Source organism: Nanorana parkeri, unplaced genomic scaffold, assembly GCF_000935625.1.
Source record: "Nanorana parkeri isolate BGI_ZX_2015 unplaced genomic scaffold, ASM93562v1 scaffold307, whole genome shotgun sequence".
NCBI classification, from domain to species: domain Eukaryota; kingdom Metazoa; phylum Chordata; class Amphibia; order Anura; family Dicroglossidae; genus Nanorana; species Nanorana parkeri.
The window spans coordinates 781,591-799,234 of NW_017306575.1; the positions used below are offsets into that span (position 1 = coordinate 781,591).

The following is a 17,644-nucleotide window of genomic DNA, read 5'->3' on the forward strand; positions in this document are numbered from 1 at the left end:
AGAAGGGCAACAGTGCATCAAATTACTGCAGATCTTAATCAGGGATCCTCTCAAATGATCTCTGAACGCACTGTTCGCCGTACACTGCATCGTATGGGATATGGAAGCCGAAGGCCTGTTCGAGCACCTTTGCTGTCTGCAGTTAACAAGATAAAACGTCTCCAATTCGCACAGTCGAGCACTGGAAAAAAAGTAATGTGGTCAGATGAATCACATTTTCAGTTGCATCATGCAGATGGCAGAGTGAGAATTTGGCGGAAACAGCATGAAAGCATGCACCCCACATGCATGAGTACAACCCTTCAAGCTGGTGGGGGCAGTGTTATGGTTTGGGGCATGTTTTCCTGGCATGATTTGGGCCCTTTATAGGCACCACTTGGTTTGTTCAGCTTTTGACACTGTGGTTACAAATAATGACAATGTTCTTTTTCTTATACGGAAACTAGTGATAGCTACCAGTAATATTGTGCCCCTCAGGAACTGACATCATAGGCCTCTTATTAGACTGCAGATGTTTCAGGAGCATCCAAAGTAGATGCAATGTCTGAATCACATCATCGGAAGCGCAGCACTTGATCATGCATTATGAATAACCGCATTAGTGTGCAGACTGAAAGAACCATAATAAAATTATCAACATAAAATGAGTCTACCTGAGCATAAAAAGCCCTAACTTTCCTCTATGGTTGTACAATGTGAGTTCATATTTAAAGACACAGTGTCATCTCAATTAACAACATTTGGTTTCATGAAATGTTTTAAACCTGCAATAAAATGTTACGATATGGCAACTGCCCCAATCTAGGAGCTAGCATGATATAACAAAACCTATCATCACAGAGAAGACAGGTAGCCATAGGTGGTAAGAAGAAGCTCACAGTTGTCCATTACTTCCAGTATCTGCAAATGGCCATCCTTCAACAGCATAGGCAAACTTATAGGTGGGTGCCCACTGATGACCTTAGACACCAGCAGGCATGATTGGCCGAGGCTTCTCAGGTTGAAACAGGACAGGTTATAAAACCTTTACCAATTGTTATCTGCTCTCCACCTGATAAGCTTTGAATCTCCTTACAGCACCTCCCACCCCCCTCCAAAGACTCAACACAATTAGATAAACAAAGTGACCACTGACACTTAGGAATCCTTTTTGCCTCTCTCATAGCAGAAGAGGACACAATCTAAATAGTGAGCTTACACAGGTTGCCAAAAGCATGTTTTTCATTGATGCCTCTTGTAGTAAACCTTTATTTGTAAAATAAAGATTGTGTCCAAGTTAATTCAAAATAGAAAATATCAGAAAACATTACTATACAAATGTTTATAAACTAAACTGTAGACTTTAAAAACGGAAAAATATTTAAAGAGACACTGTCATCTTACCATTCAGGCCAACATGACAATGTCTTTGTGAGCCCCCCTCCCCTTACTGCGCTGCACTCCTGATACTGACCTTGCCACTGCTCCCTTACAGCTCATGCCTCCATTGCAGGTGTCGAATGCTAAGGATAAAAGAGACAGCGATCTGGCCTAGAGATTGATTGCTAGACCTGGGGATACTGTCACATGGAAGGAGGTCACAGGCTTCCCCATACCCAGAAGCACCAGGTATTGTCGTTGGCTGTAGCATGAGCAGCAAGTGAGGAGAGGCAATATAACAGAGGTTTGGGGAGCAGGGGCCCTTGCAAGGACACTTTGTAGCTCTATTCCTATAATAATACACCCTTAAATGAGGGCTGTACTTTAACAGACGTTTGGGGAGGGGGGGTCTTTGCAAGGTGACTTTGTAGCTTTATTCTTCTATTCATTAATACACCCTTTAAATTACTTTTTTTTAAATGCAAGCATTGATAGTACAGGAATGTAAGTGACATTGAACAGTCCCTGTGGGTCAGACTGTTAAAGGGAGAAGCAGCACAAGAAACCAATCAATTGTGCTGAAGTGCAGGAACGCTGATAGGAGGGGTGAGCAGGGTGACATAGAGAAGAGTTCATCACTATGCTATTCCTCTTTTTGCCGCCCATGGGTGAAGAGGAGACCTGGTTAGTGTGATAAAACTGCTGCAGAGAAATAGCAGGTTTCCTCTCTGTCCAGACAGGGCTGTGCTGTGTCACACCTGTGTACATTTTAGAACTGGATGGGCAAAAATACAAATCATTTGGGTCTCTGGAGTTTCTCTCTTAGAGTCTTAGAGTTCAAAAGTATCGGTACTTGTACTTGTACCGAGTACTGTACTTGGTATCTGTGCAACCCTACTTATAACACACTAAAAGCTGGTTGCAGCTCCTTTACAACCGACTTGTAATATAAGGTTTTGCAGCCCCATCCCATGACAAAAGAGGACTTGTAATATCGCTTTAAAATCTCAGCGTTCCAAATGGATATAGAGAGACACATAGGTAGGTAGGGAAATAAGTCTGCCACTTACAGCTACTGCACAGCAAACAATGTTATCTCCACTCTGGAAAAATCAGCCGAGTCCTTGATATCACCTTGTCTGATAAGATGAAAGCCAGAGATATGCTCTTTGAAAAGGTCATATGGTGCTATTCTTTGGGGGAATATCTACACTTTATTGACAGTTAGACAGATCTTTTCTTAGTGTTAAAAATCAAGGAGTCGGATGGTCAGTTTTTTGTGTCCTTAATGAAAAAGAAGTGACATGCAAGCTCGCCTGTCACACTAGCATGGGATCTCCCTTTCCAGCCTCTCCCCTCCCTGTTATAGATCTGACATTTCACTGGTATTCAGGCACGATTAAAATACATTCTAATTTCTATATATAGTGAAAGTATGTTTGCATACTAATTAAAAATAACAGTCTGGCAACTGTAAATGTGTATAAACAATGTCAAAAAGGCTGGAATAAAAGGGGACAAATCTCTATTGCCCTATAAGGATATTTTGTTACTCACACCAGTTCTTTACTCTATAGCTATATTTGTTCTTCCACCCTTTTTAAGTATTAGGGCATAGGAAAAGTCGTTGAAATGAAAGGTTCCTGTAGAAAGGGAGTGAAAATACCTAGTTATATAAACAAACACATTCCTCTGTGTCCACATCATCACACTGGTGACGTGTGCTCTGAACTGTGAAGAGTGGGAACCAGTTTTATTTGTAAAAGATTTGATGTTTTGTGTTTGTGTAGGTCTGTGGTATCTCCGAGCTATTCATAAATTTACAGAATTTGTAACATTTGCTAGACACTGAGTGGCCAGATTATTATGACCACCTGACGTTTGTAGGCAAATTAGCTATAATTTTACGCTGGAGTTTCTAGAGGGCCAGACCATTATAAATAGGGAAGCAGGTTGTTTACCACGACAGTAGAAGTGATTTTTTTCTGAAGATATGGGTAAACAACGCGATTTAACAGCCTTTGAACGTGGGATGATTGTTGGCACTTGGAGCCATGGAACGAGTATCAGCAAAACAGCAGAATTCATTAAATGTTCAAGAGGGGCTCATTGTTACAGTGTTTAAAGACTGGACTGTCAGCCGACAATCTGGGTCTGAACGTGCGAATTGTGGCCGTCAGCGACTAGTCAATGTTAGGGCAGAACGGAGAGTGGCAAGACTGGTACAAGACAACAGAAGGGCAACAGTGCAGTGTCAGATTCCTCGCATCACCTTTCAACATCTCGTGGAGTCACGAGGCGGCCCAACTAAGTCATCTCGTGGAGTTATCTCGTGGCCCAACGAAGTACTGATGGGGTGATCATAATAATCTGGCCACTCAGCGTATACCCTGCCTGTCAATGTGACAATTTAGCAAAGGGTCATTTACACAGATGACATGAGCCCAACTGACTGACATGCTTTTGGGCTTATTCAGTAAAAAAACACATGCACATAACTATGATTATGGGTAAATGGCAGCAAACAGTAGTGACAAAGCAGATTTCAATGTACCAACTTTGAATGGGACATTTGGGCCAGCTCTTATGGGTTGCTGCACTATTTCAATGTCACAGTGCCTTATTATACAAACCAGTAATGGTACCTGAAGAGTTTTTGATATTGGTCCTGAAAGATATTTCATATGACAAGTACATAACTCAGCCAAAGATACTGTACCAATACTCTCCATTACATGCATTGTTTTTAGGATCATTGTTTGATGTGTCTACATAGATTGCCAAAGATAGCCATAGGCTGGCCATACACTGCTCGAATTCAACAAAAGTCGAATTTCAATAGACGTTTGTCAAAGCAGCTGGGACAAAAATTGTCAGCTCAAGAGTGAATGCAGCCGATCAGCTGTAATCTTGGTTCTTGTATTCTGACAGCGGTGAGTGTCACCTGTCAGAATACAATAGCTGAAAGGGAGATTCCCTATCCACACTGTTTATTGTGGAAGGGGGGAAATCGAACATTTTTATTAGGGATGCACAGATATCAGTGCTGATATTTGGCATTTTCATGAGAACTACCAGGGTTGCAGCGGTTGCAGAAGTTGCAGCTGGGACCTGGCTCTGGCACTCCACCACTGTCCTGAAATCATTAGTCTGTATTGGTTTAGAAAAACTGTCACATGACAATAAACAAAAATGTATCAGTACTTGTATCTGTGAGTATTTGGACAAGACAAGTATCAGTGCTTGGTCTGGAAAAAATGGTATGGGTGCACCCCTAAAAAATATCTATCTATCTATCTATCTATCTATCTATCTATCTATCTATCTATATATATGAGTTTTTATTTTCCCGTTCAGCTCCAGCTTTTTAAACTGACGCCAGCGACATATGCCCAAAGCCCATCTACACAAGCCCTTAAGAACCTAGCCTCAGATACATTTTTTATGTTAAGCTGCTGAATATTAATGTGGAACTGTAACACCTGGAGGTATTGAATACCTCTCAGAGGGTTTCCTTTACTACCCATGACAATGCCTTCAGCTTACTTTCTTCCCAGTTGGCTGGCACTATTGTTCAATGCTGGCCCGCAGCTGACACAATCATGTAAAACCCAATGTTTATGAAATAGTCCTTATCTTCTTGACTGTGTGTTGTCCCACACAGATCCACCCCTTCTGTGCAGCCACAAAGATACAATGTTACAAAAGTCCCAGTAAGTGATGAATCGTGAGGGGAGACTGAAGAAATGTTCCCTCCATCCTGCAGCAGACTGATGGCATCATTCTCTCAAGATGACCCTTAAAGCGGACCTTTACACTCAAAACTCAAATCCCTCCACTGCACCCATCCTTCTTTGCTCATTGATAATAACATAGACATGTCAGGTGTAAAATGCTGTTCTATTGAAATACTTACACTTGCAGAGCATTCACTTCCTGCTTTTAAGGTGCAAAGTAGTTCAGTTTGCCAAAGCAATGCATCCTGGGATTGCTTTGTCATTGAAATGAGATCTCATTTAAGAAAAGAAAAAAAAATGGCTGCGAGATTTCACGCAGCCATTATGGGGTATTTTTTCTGCCTTTTCCTTGACACGTGATTATTTGTAGATGCGAGGTAAACAATAAGGCCCCATTCACACTGAGCGATTCGCAGATCACGCGTTTGTCGCACGATTTGCATTTTGCGCGCGTTTGTCACGCGATATCGCGCAAATGCTTGCATTGAGCAAGCTAGAATCGCGGCAAAATCGGCTCCAAAAAGGGTCCTGCTGTAGCGACACACGACCCGCGACAGCGACGGACAGAGCCCCATTGCCATGCAGCGGAGAGCGATATCGCGCTGTAAATAGCCGCGATATCGCGGGAATTACGGCGCAATAAATCGCTCGGTGTGAATGGGGCCTGAAGCTGCGCAGGCGCGGGATTTACCTGGAAGACGAAAGAAGAGGGCACGGAAGGAGCGGCTATTCCCACAGCAAACTTGGCCGCCCGCTGCATTGCGGCGCCAAATTTTAAAGCTAAAACAAGGTATTTAAAAATAAAGAAACAGCTTTTTTAATGAGTCTAATGTGTTTCTGGTTTATTAACGGTTATGGGAATTTTTGTTTACAAATTCAATGGTCAGTGGAGCACAAGAACTGATTATAATAAACAAATGTATATATACTTTTATAAATACTTTTTTTTAAATACTATTGTTGTTGTATAGTGGCACCGGTCAGGAATATATTGTTCATATTTCTAAAGTAACTATTAGGTCTGAATTAAATGAAAGCTAAGTAATCTAATTAACCATCAACGACTAAAACAAAAGAAACAAAGAGAAGAGCTTGGAAAGGCAGTTACAATCCTGTGTCGTCCTTTGCTTCTCATTTGTAATTGCCTTTCCAAGCTCTTCTCTTTGTTTTCTTTGTTTTAGTCGTTAATGATTAATAGGCCAACAGTGCGCTCGGAACTTATTTTTATAAGTGGGCCTAAAAGCAGGCCCTAATTTTCTACCCTTACTATTACACTATCAATACATGGATCTTGGGGCATTAGGGCACACAATTTCCTGAGGCCCTACGCCCACACTCACTTTTGTTGTATTGTACAGAAATAAAGGTTCTCTGTGCCGATGTATCTTACTTGTTCTTTGTACTTTCAAAATACAATAAAAATGTTCATGTGTCATTGCATCTTTAAGAATAATGGGCATTTTTACATCCTGTCTGATGTATCTAAAGCATGGAAAACCTATAACATTGATTTGGAAAAAAGAAAGAAAAGAAATGTAGGGAATTTTTTCCTATTATCAAACAATGACCCTGAACGACTCTGTTTTGTTCTAGGTAACACAAATGCATACTGCCTACAGCAATTTAATAGCCAGATATAATTTGGACAGTGTGAACAAAGCCTCGCCTTGATGAATGAATACAGCTAATTAGACTGTACCTCTAAGCACAAATACTAGCAAGGTACATGATTCATTACACAATAAGTACCTAGCATATCCAAATTTTCTCACATATTGTTTTTCTGCTCCCAATTGTTAGCGTGTTTTATTTGCAGAAATACATTGTGTATCGGAGGCACAAGTGCAATTGTACTGACAGCAGTGGAGACAAAGTGAGGTCATCATGGGCAGAGCGATGACAGCGTCACAATTTCTGACTGCTGAGCCTCTAACACCTGTTCCTATGCCGCTGATGTATATCTCCTTTTCTAAATGAAAGAAAATACGATTCAGAACACATAACAAATGCTTTATCAAAGCCATGAGATCTCTCCTTTTCCAAATACCATTTCAATTACATTGGTTATGGAATGACGGAGAAATAGCCACATTTTTAGAGCAGAATAAAAAAAGCTCTGAACAGTTTGTCTGTGAATACATGTGAATTCCAAAGTCGTTACTGGAAAGCCTTTCTTTGCCTTATTTGTTCTTCTTTCGCAGTCCGGGCTCTTAGCTCCTGCTTATCTTGTAAATACCCAGCAGCACTTGCTGCATTTTAAAGCTTCAGCTTTTCCCATCTATCTAGAAGAAGAAACAGCCTGATAAAGCAACAGTCTGTTTCCTATTTCACCCCTAAGAGAAATACTTTACCCTGCTGTGTACTTCAGAACACCAAATATATGAAATACAGAACTTCCCCACATGTGTAATCTCCATATGCCACATAGAATACCCACAGTTGGATCACAATTTATTTTTAACAAGCACAAACATTTTGTGCAAAAGGCTAATACCGTATCCAAACTATACTACAAGTCTCCAAATCACAAAATCAAAACCACTAGTTAGTAGGATTAAAATCCCATGTGTGCTTTTATTGGGGTATACGGTTTCTAGCATCCTCTTTTGAAGTGTGGTGACACGACAACATAGAGACTAACTAGCAAATGCTAGGATGACACATGCAGCAAGGGTGCAGAAATAATTAGCACACTTGTCTTATACAGACACAATCTACAAGATTAAATTGGAAGTGTACCATATTGGAGAATAAGCAGTCACAACATGCAAATAATATGGAACCCTATCCTAGATTCTGATAATCTGTGGACACTAATTATCTCTGGGGCCTAGGGTGTATTTTATTGGTTCTACACAAAACCCAGTTTTGGGTGACGTTCTCGTTTTAAAATTTTTCAATACTAAAGTAACAATGATACAGAAATTAAATTTCAGTCCCCCAGAATTGCACTTTTTTAACATCATCCACTAACAAACCATAAAAAAATTACAAGCTAGATATACTCTGGACAAAGTATATGCATTTATTAAAGCTGTAAGTAACTGCTGCATAAACCAGGATAAAGAAATTAAAAGTCAATGTTACACTCAGTCAGATATCTTGTTGGCTTTTACACAAATAACCATCTAACTAAAGGACTATTTTCCTATTTAGCTACATGCACACCTTAACAAATCAGACACAACCAGGCTCAGCCGGATTACAGTGAATACTACAGTGAATACTCCAATAATGTGTTCAAGAAATCACCATACACAAAGAGTAGTAGTGTTCTTTATCCCACGTAGACCGTCATAACTAATAATGAGCTTATTAGTTTGGAGTGTCTAAATCATTTGTAGACAATGAATTGCAGTACAAGGTACTTGTCAAATGAAAAGACATATATTTAAGCCTAACCTCAGCCATTTTTTTTGTTTTGGATAAAGTAGGGAAGATAACATTTCTGTTTGATTCTATTTCGTTGACCACATTGGGGAGATTTTAACTCGCTGCATGTCCCATGCCCATACAAATAATCACCAGGACAGGGAGAGATTTTTCCTTTGCTTCCTATCACAACAAAAATCTCCCTAGAAGGGACACTGATGGCAACAAAAACCTGACAGAGGCTTTAAAGTGACACTAAACTCAGGAGTTACATTCTAAAAATACATCCAAGTACCTTAACTATTGACAAAATGTAGCTTATTTGATTATCACTCAGCTGATAATCAAATCATCTCTGAATTCATGCTGACACTGTCCTTCCTTCTGGAGGGTGGCTACTTTTGTTCCCCATGGTCCTGTGTGTATTGTAAAGTAGTCACCGCTCCAAGTTCTCCTCTGTGATGGACTACAATCGTACGTTTAGGGCTTGTTCACACCAAATGTGGTGCGTTGCAGAGCGGTAGCTGCTGGAACACACCGTGATCCCTCACAAAACTTCCCCCTGCATTCAGGGGCTTGCTCTATTTTTTGCGTTTGCAGTGGAACGGAACGCAGGCAAAGTTTTGCCATGCGTCCGATCGCACTGTGGGCGGGGGGACGTGGAAGCGGTGCCATTGAATTCAATGCACCGCCACATCCCCTCCCTTCCCGGAGCACAGGGGAAAGTTTTGTGAGGGATCGCAGTGTGTTCCAGCAACTACCGCTCTAGAACGCACTGCATTTGGTGTGAACAAACCCTTAGTTTACGAATTTGTTTTGAGTTTGTAGTCTATCACGGGAGTGAGCTTTGAGCGGTGGCTACTGTACAACAGTAAAGTAGAATATTTTGGCTGAAGTTGGGCTTAAAGTTCACCCAAAAAAATTTACTCTAGTCAAAATTGAGCATCAATAAAATGCATAGATGGGGTAGGGTGCTAGACCACCTTACTCCCTTTTATCTGCAATCAGATGGTCTGGGAAATCATTTTGCCCACTTGCAGGACAGTTATTTCCCAAACACAACCAATACCGGCTTCTTGTTGTCTGTCATACATACAGAATGTTAGTACTATGTTGCTCACAGGCTCCAATCAGACTGAGCTAATCTTGAATCTAGTTGGTGGTACAGGAAGCAGAGACAAAAGATACTAAACAGCACATGCTTTATCAAGCAGACCGAGCATACCTGCATGGGAGGAACTCCCAATGTGAAATTTGGCAGCTACGGGTTAAATAGAAAAAGTACACTGAGTAGATTTTTGTACATCTGCAGTGTTTCCTGGCTAGGACTAGCTGTGCACTGACTAGTCCCCTTTGTTGACTGCAATTTCTCTTGACTATACTCACAAATACACTTATAATGTACTCATAAATACCATACTTATCTGTGGTATAAAACAATATAATTTAAGGCTATTTGTGACAGGATCACACAAGTTGAAACAAAGAAAGCTATCTTTTGCACATATGTATTTTTTATTACTGCTACATCCCCATTTGTAAGATTTACTGTATGTAGTTATGAAGATCACAGATGACTCTGAGATAGTAGAAGATGTAATGCCCTATTAGCAATAGTGCAAAAAAGTAATAGAGGTGTATGACAAAACAAGGAGATATGCGCTGTATGAGAGCAAATGTCTGAAGGTTGATGGGATTTTAACAGCATGGACCATTACGCAAGCACTAGCTAATGAAGTAAGGTCAGCATGGTAACAAGAAATGCAGCTTTAGTATATGCTTGTGTGGATTATCAATTAACAATTGTATCATGAGGATGTGATTGAGCAGAACATAATAAAATCACTATATTTTGGGGGTTCTAACAGCAGCTACAAAATACAGCACAGATACATAGAACATTCTATGGATGAGCAGATCACCACAGGTTGTCAAAATATTGAAATCTATATCATTATTTTGATATATAAACAAAACTGAATTGATGGCAAGCTAAGTTCCAGGCATCAATAATCAGAAATTATCTCAATTGTGCTCAATGTATTGTTCAATCACGACAAGAGCCAGTTTTGATCGATTCTTACACGTGCACAAAAAGAACATGGATTCGTAGAAGTCATCTAGTGTTTTGTTCAAAGTATTTTTCATTATGGCATAGAAAATTATTCTATAGCAAATATAAAAAAAGGTCCTGAGCTTCTTATATTCTGATGCAAGTGGTAAAAGAAATGGAAATGCTCAGAATTTTAAAAAGGAAACGAAGCTTGAGTAATGAATAAAATATGAATGCATTGATATGAACTCTCTACTACTAAATCTCTACCCAGCTCCTGCACTGCTGGTATGTACCTTCCGAGCCCCTGATAATATCTAGGTATGCAGTACACATATACAGAATGTGACAATGTAGAGCCAGAGCAGCCAATCACCAGGTCCATGCTGTCACATGGGCAGCAGGGAACGTTGCTTAGACCTGTGCAAGTTTCAGTTTTCTCAAAAGGTTGATACTAGCATAGGATTTCCAATGGTTCCACAAGCCCAGCATTGGGAAAGTAAGGTAAATGTTGTGGGTATTTAGCCATTTTAGAAAAAATATTATATTCAGCTATCAACTGTAATAAGTGATAGTCAGATTACCCACCACAGATTGCTGGCTGTAAGTGCCCCACGCTCCATTGTGGAGTGTAAGTTGCCCTCTCATTGTTACTGAGTGAATGAGCTATTAGTCAATCTTGTATCACATTGATGACATAGCTCAAGCCCTTATGAATGTGCACTGTCAGTATGACATAGATGTTCTTAATTTAAGTTATTTTGATTTATTAAAATTGACATAAGGGTATCTGCATCATGATGACATGGTGCTTATTGACCCATCTACTTTGATAGGTAGTTGGGGAATCAATGCTCTGCAAGTGTAGGGGACTGCTGGTCCACCTTGCAGCAGCTAGGTGAACTGGTAAGGTATCTATTCAGTAGGCATGTAATAGTCACTGGCAGAGAGATTGCCTGTAAATTATGCTTAGCTGGACCATTTACAATTTTTAACTATTTACAACCACTAATAATACAGTTAAAATGTATCTTTTGTCCACATCACCATTAACCCTCTAAATAGAGTTAAAATGCATCTTTTGTTCACATCCCCTTTTACCTTAAGAGGCAAAGCAACTACCTCTTTTCCTCCTTAAGCTGCACCAGACCATGCCTGCATCTAATATGCCCCTTTGGGTGGATGCTCAATGGTAGAATCACCTGTCCACATTTTATATTATTTCAAAACTCAAAAACGCTCCCATCCCAAGATCAACTCCCCTACCAAATTTTATTGAAATGCTATACCATATTAGCTTTCAAAAGAAGGAGGCAAATGCCACGTTAAGCAATGCCTTCAAACGTAAACAGAATATAATCACCCATTTTTGATACTGCTCTGGTCTCTTTTTTTAGGCACGTCCTGCAGTTTTAAAACACTCAGTGAATAAAAAGTATATTTCCTCATTTATTCTAGGACATGGAGCATACAGCAAGAGGAGTGATACTGGTAATAGGCTGGTGTCCCAGGTAATGGAAGACTGCTCTTGATTTATTACCGCTATTCTTTCTCATGTAACCAGATCGCAAAAATATAAGAAGAAAAAATGCAGAAAAATTTGTTTCTATAAGTTACAGAAATACATTTAGTCACAGTGAACTGTAGCCATAGGTGGCAGTGCAAGTAACAATAACTTGGGTAGATTGGGGGTGACTGAACTAAAATCCCTTTCATGGGGTGAATGGGCTGAGACCCACCAGAGTTCCTGAGGATGTGAGAAGCTAGAAGTGATTCCGCCCACCAAAGTCAGCTTACAGCTGAAATAAAGTTTTGGATACAATGAACTTTGCGTATACACATACAGACATATTCTGAATCCGGCAAGTAACAAACTTGGTGCTAAACTTTTCAACATCTCTGCTGAACATGGATTACATTTGCCCATATTCAGTCCGCTCTTTATATTTTGGCCAACCAAACACCTGGTTTTGGGTTTCATATCTGGTACAAAGCATCGGTTCTTACCTCTGCATCATGTTCCTGCAGGCTGTAGGTCGTCTTTAGGCATTGCAGTGTTTTGGCGCATAAAGTATTTTCCTGCAACAGCAAATCCAAAAGCAGAACCAGCTGATCTGGAAGGATCTGTGAACAAAAACACTTTTGTTACTGGCGTTTTTATATGCAGCATAATTATTCATATATGGCAATATCTAGTGACTCTTTCAAAACGTCTATATTGTTCAGAAGAAATAAATCATGTGTATTAGAATTAATACCACATAGGGAAAGCCACACTGTTGTAGTATCATTTATCATATAAAGGAAAAACATTCAACACTGCAAGGAACATACTACTTGAGCTATTTCATGCATATAATTAACAAGACATATTTTACAGCTGATGATAAACTGCGGGTTTATACAGCAAAAATATCTCGATTATAAAAGAAGTCTATGGTAAAAGAAAAAAAAAAAGAAGCTTGACTGGGTCGTAACCCTCACGTACACTGCACAGCATCCAGTCACTGTTTTGAAATGACTGGAGTGTGCTGTAATTCAAGGTAAAACACATCTGCAAAGAGTCAGAGAGACAGCAAACTTAAACAAAAAGTATGCATACCACAGTATAAACATATGTTTTTCCTTTTTACAATTTTTCTTTATTCGCATATTAAGCAAAAGATCAACAACTCTTCAGACACACAAAACATTTGTATCGTTTTCATAACGGTCCATTAAAAATACATATTAAACTAAAAGTCAAACTTTGGACATTTTTGATCAGCCACAAAAAAGACAGGTAAAATTATCAAAGTTCAAAAAGGAAAGAAAAAGAGAAAGAAAGAAAGCAGGTGCTGCTATTGTAAATGACACATGACTAATTAGTCCTTGTTTACATAGTCGTTTATAGATTATGATATACCGGTATTATATATTATTTATTCCTTTAAAAGTGCACTCTGCCCATGTTGTGATTTTATATTCCTATAAACCAGGTGTTGCAGCCTTCGGTAAATCATAGGTCACGACAGCTCAGACTCTCGCTTGTAACAATGACAGGCCTCAAGGTATGACACACCTTGTCTCTACTACATAATGTTCCATTGACATGCTACTGAATTCAGATTTTACAAAATACATATCATTTTGCAACCTAGCCCTTAAATTTGAAACCTAAAAGCAGAAAACATTAGATCCCTTAAATATGGTGAAACGTACACACACAACAACGCTTACTGGAGGCCCAGGCTTGAAAGGAATATAAGAATTCTGAGGTAACTGGCACTGTCATACATACATACAGAGCCTTGAATAAAGTCAGCCTTCTTATATTACATATTAGTTTTGTATTTGTTGAATTCCCAAATAATTTATTAGTGACAAGATGGAAGACAATGTAGAAGTAAATGTGATACTGTATTTGATGCATACATCTACACCTAGAAATCACATGGAAGAAATAATTCATACAAGAACGTTCCGTCAAAATATTAAGAGATACTGTTCCCCATTCCCACAATTTACCAATTCACAAAAACTAATCCAGCACACTAACTCTTAATATTCTTAAGGATCAAATTCCAAACAAATTTCGAAACAATTAGCCATCCATGGTAAAAACAGGACAGATTACTTCTGTCAAAGATGATAATAACATACCACATAATGTTTAATAATTTCAACAAATAGGTCAAAAGTTTATTTGACAAGAACTTGTTTTATGCAGGAAAAAAATTGACAGCTGCAAAATAAAATAAAAACATAATTTGTTCAAAAAAACTCAGGAAAAATTAAAGAAAAAAATGTAGAAAAGATATTCATTCACATGTGAAAAATATTTCTGCACAACGTTTACACTGGTTATGCAAAACAATTCTGTTACTCGTTCTAGGATCACATCAAGTGCAGATGTTATCGACTGTGTCCCAGTCATAAGTAAAACTTATGATAAATTACTTTCCTGTATGCATAGTTTATCAAAATATTTCTGATATAAACTCAAACACAACTCTTTAAATCATTAACTGACATTACAATTGGAGGCTAACACAATTTCTGAGTAACTTTTCAGAGGTACCTGTTACGAAACATATCTAAAACATTATTAAAACACATTGAAATAACATTAACTTGTTGAATGCCAGAAATCATAACCAAGAGCCTTGTTTGAAAAGTTTAGCCAAAAAGAAGAGAAAAAAAATAAACAAAATTTCAAATCAAGCATTATGCGTGAAATGGTGGATGGAAGAAATCGGGTGTAGGTATACAGATTAAAGCAATACTCAACTCCAAAGCCACACTGGGAAAGTATAAAAGTCAATCCCACGTCTTGTAAAACATTCACAATACCACAGCCCAATGTCACAAAACGCAAATTTGTGATGCTGTCACGCATTGAAAATTCGACATGGTAAAAAGAATTTCAGTTATCATTAAACTAAAATAAAAAAGTATTTGCTTTTACGCTACAGCAATGTGTAGTTGAAGGACATGACCCATCTGCCACATAATAGGAGACAAAGACCACCCACAACTTACAGATACGATCTGTCAATCCATACATTATGGCCAGACGATTAATGCCAGGTTCCGGATGGGTCCACATGAGAAAACAGTTGATTACTGACCTTTCCTCACGCATGAAATGTGACACAAGTCTGCACTTGAACATCCCCAGCACCACCACCGTCGACAACACTACACCCAGGAGTGGGAATCATACAAATCACACTACAGCTGGCATGCCGAATATCCCATTTGGTTCAGCTTGCACTTGAATGAGGGCATTGAAATCCTCCTCGGAGAGAAAATGTGCTGTGGACTAATGCAGTGAGCGATTAATAGTGGCGTGTTTTCTATTATTACTCCATTATCACGCTGGGATCTGTGCCTAAATGAGGCATACTTCCTCCCTGATGCCATTTCCTTTTATCCTGCCTGCAGTCTAAAAGCGGATCAATGGGAGTAATACATATGATGTCACTTCAATTTACAGACACTGCCTCCCTCTTTCTCATAGTTCAGATAGATCAATTCTTCCCAAAAATGGTTAAGAAATGCTTAGGGATCTTCTTCCACCAGAAAAGGGTTCTCTGCTATATTTATCCAAGTTACTACAGCCAGAAATGTTTATACTGAATTAAAGAGGGAAAAAAAGAAGGACAAGGAGGCACAGGCTTGAACATACTGGCTAGACTTCAATGAAAACAATGCACACAACCAAATTAACCCTTTGTGCACAGAGATCTGTTACTGTGTACAGTAAAGGAGGTCCCTTCTGCAAAACGAAAGGCACTCTGTACAATAAGCATTTGCAGGAAAAAAAAAGTTATAACCCAATAAAAGGTGTGAAGTTTTAGCTAGAATGCAAAACATGCACTATGTTAAAGTTATGCTGTTATCTAATCCAAGTGTATTTAAAATATTTTTTTTACGTTGCTAGATATGCTTACGTATAGAAGTTTGCAACATTCTGCAGGGCTATTTGCTAGTATGAGACACTTCTAGTGTGCTTATGAACACACACACATGACTATCCAGGGGTGAAAAGTGACGTTAATCTGTTAATTATCAGACATACACACAAAATGCTAATCTGCCAGTCGTCAGACATACATCTTGACAAAACTGCTCAGCCAGACTTTTTGTTTAATAAATATGCACCAAAAGGATGATGATCAACTATAAAACTAAATAACACAGATACTCAAACTGTATAATTATTGACATTGTGCTAAATAAAATAAAAGACCAGTGATATAAGTTTATTGCATAAATGACTATTTACGTCATGTACTGTGGCGTTCATTTTCTTAGGTATCAAGAAAAGATTTTAAAAGAAAGTTTATTACAGTCCTCAAGTCAAGTTATAACACAAAACATTTGCAGGTTGCAACGGGAACGCACTGTAGGACATTCCATTCAGCGTTAGTGTACTCATGTGAAATAAATCTTGCAAGGCCTACTTAAAGGGCCAGCAAAACCAAAAGTCATATTTCAGGTGATGAACGGAGTCACCCATGGACTTCTTAAACATCTAAGGGACTCCTGCAGAGAAATCGTTCTTGCACAGTTCTGGCCTCGGTTTCCACCCATCTTAGAGATTTGAGTAATCTTGCCCGCCTTGAGCTGTTCCCACTCCTACTGCAGTCTGCATATTTTTAAATAGATTAAATATTAAATAGCAAAAGGCTGGTAAACAGCTATCTCCCCATTAGGGTGGGAAATAATTAACATGGTGTTTTAAAACATTGCAATACAAATAAATGTTTGAGTGATGCTAACTAGGTAAACTGAATATTGCATAACTATAATAGTCAGATCATACCTGTAGAAGCAGAACTGTATTTTATACTACCTGGCTTGGAATGCTTGTAGCTTATGGATAACAGACTGTGGCTCCAATTTCCTCACCTGGCTCATAGTTAGGAATATACAGCATATCATGAAGGGTTTTGTTTGCCCAGGGTACTCCCAAAAAACATGTTGTTTTTTTTTATAGGTGCATAATTATCTAGAAACTACCAGAAACTGAAATATGTATTTTAGATTATTGCAGGGATCACGGCACTATGACAAATTCACACTATAATGTTGTAAACAGTTTTTTGACAACCCAAATGTACTTATTTGCCATTTATACTAAACAACATTTTGTACCAGAGGGGAAAAACAACACGCAACAGGAAAAAAAAATCGAGTTTTTAATCTATCAACCTGCATATTAAATATTGGTATGTAAAATTATAACCCCATTCCAAAGAAGTTTAATGCACAGTCCAAAATAAAGATTATTTAAGGCCATTTACTTGGCATTTTGCTAAAAAACATAAAGAAACCCTGCTGTTAGAATAATGATTAACAACAATATGCCCCCCCAAAATAAAAAAAAAAGCTCATACTTAACCTCTCCTGCTGATAATCTGTGCTGTATTGCAGAGATACCTGTGCTGGAAGAACCTATAGAAACTGACATGTCTGGGAGTGTCAGAATCCTGGTCCCCTGCTTTACTCTGTGATTCCTCAAGCTGGCCCATCACTACAGAACACAAGGGGAACAAGGCATCCAACACACATCGAACGGTGCTGAATGTATAGACCCTTCAGCAGTGTATATCCACAATACAGAGCACATTGATGG

At 38.8% G+C, this 17,644-nt stretch overlaps 1 protein-coding gene across 1 annotated transcript in view; it reads right to left on the bottom strand.

The window, feature by feature from the left end:
- Positions 1 to 17,644, bottom strand: part of CUNH9orf3 (chromosome unknown C9orf3 homolog) — a 303,413-nt gene that overhangs the window by 34,835 nt on the left and 250,934 nt on the right. Inside the window, exon 14 of the mRNA XM_018557867.1 lies at positions 12,529 to 12,645. Coding sequence (XP_018413369.1) covers positions 12,529 to 12,645 — 117 coding nt within the window. The remainder of the gene's footprint in view (positions 1 to 12,528; positions 12,646 to 17,644) is intronic.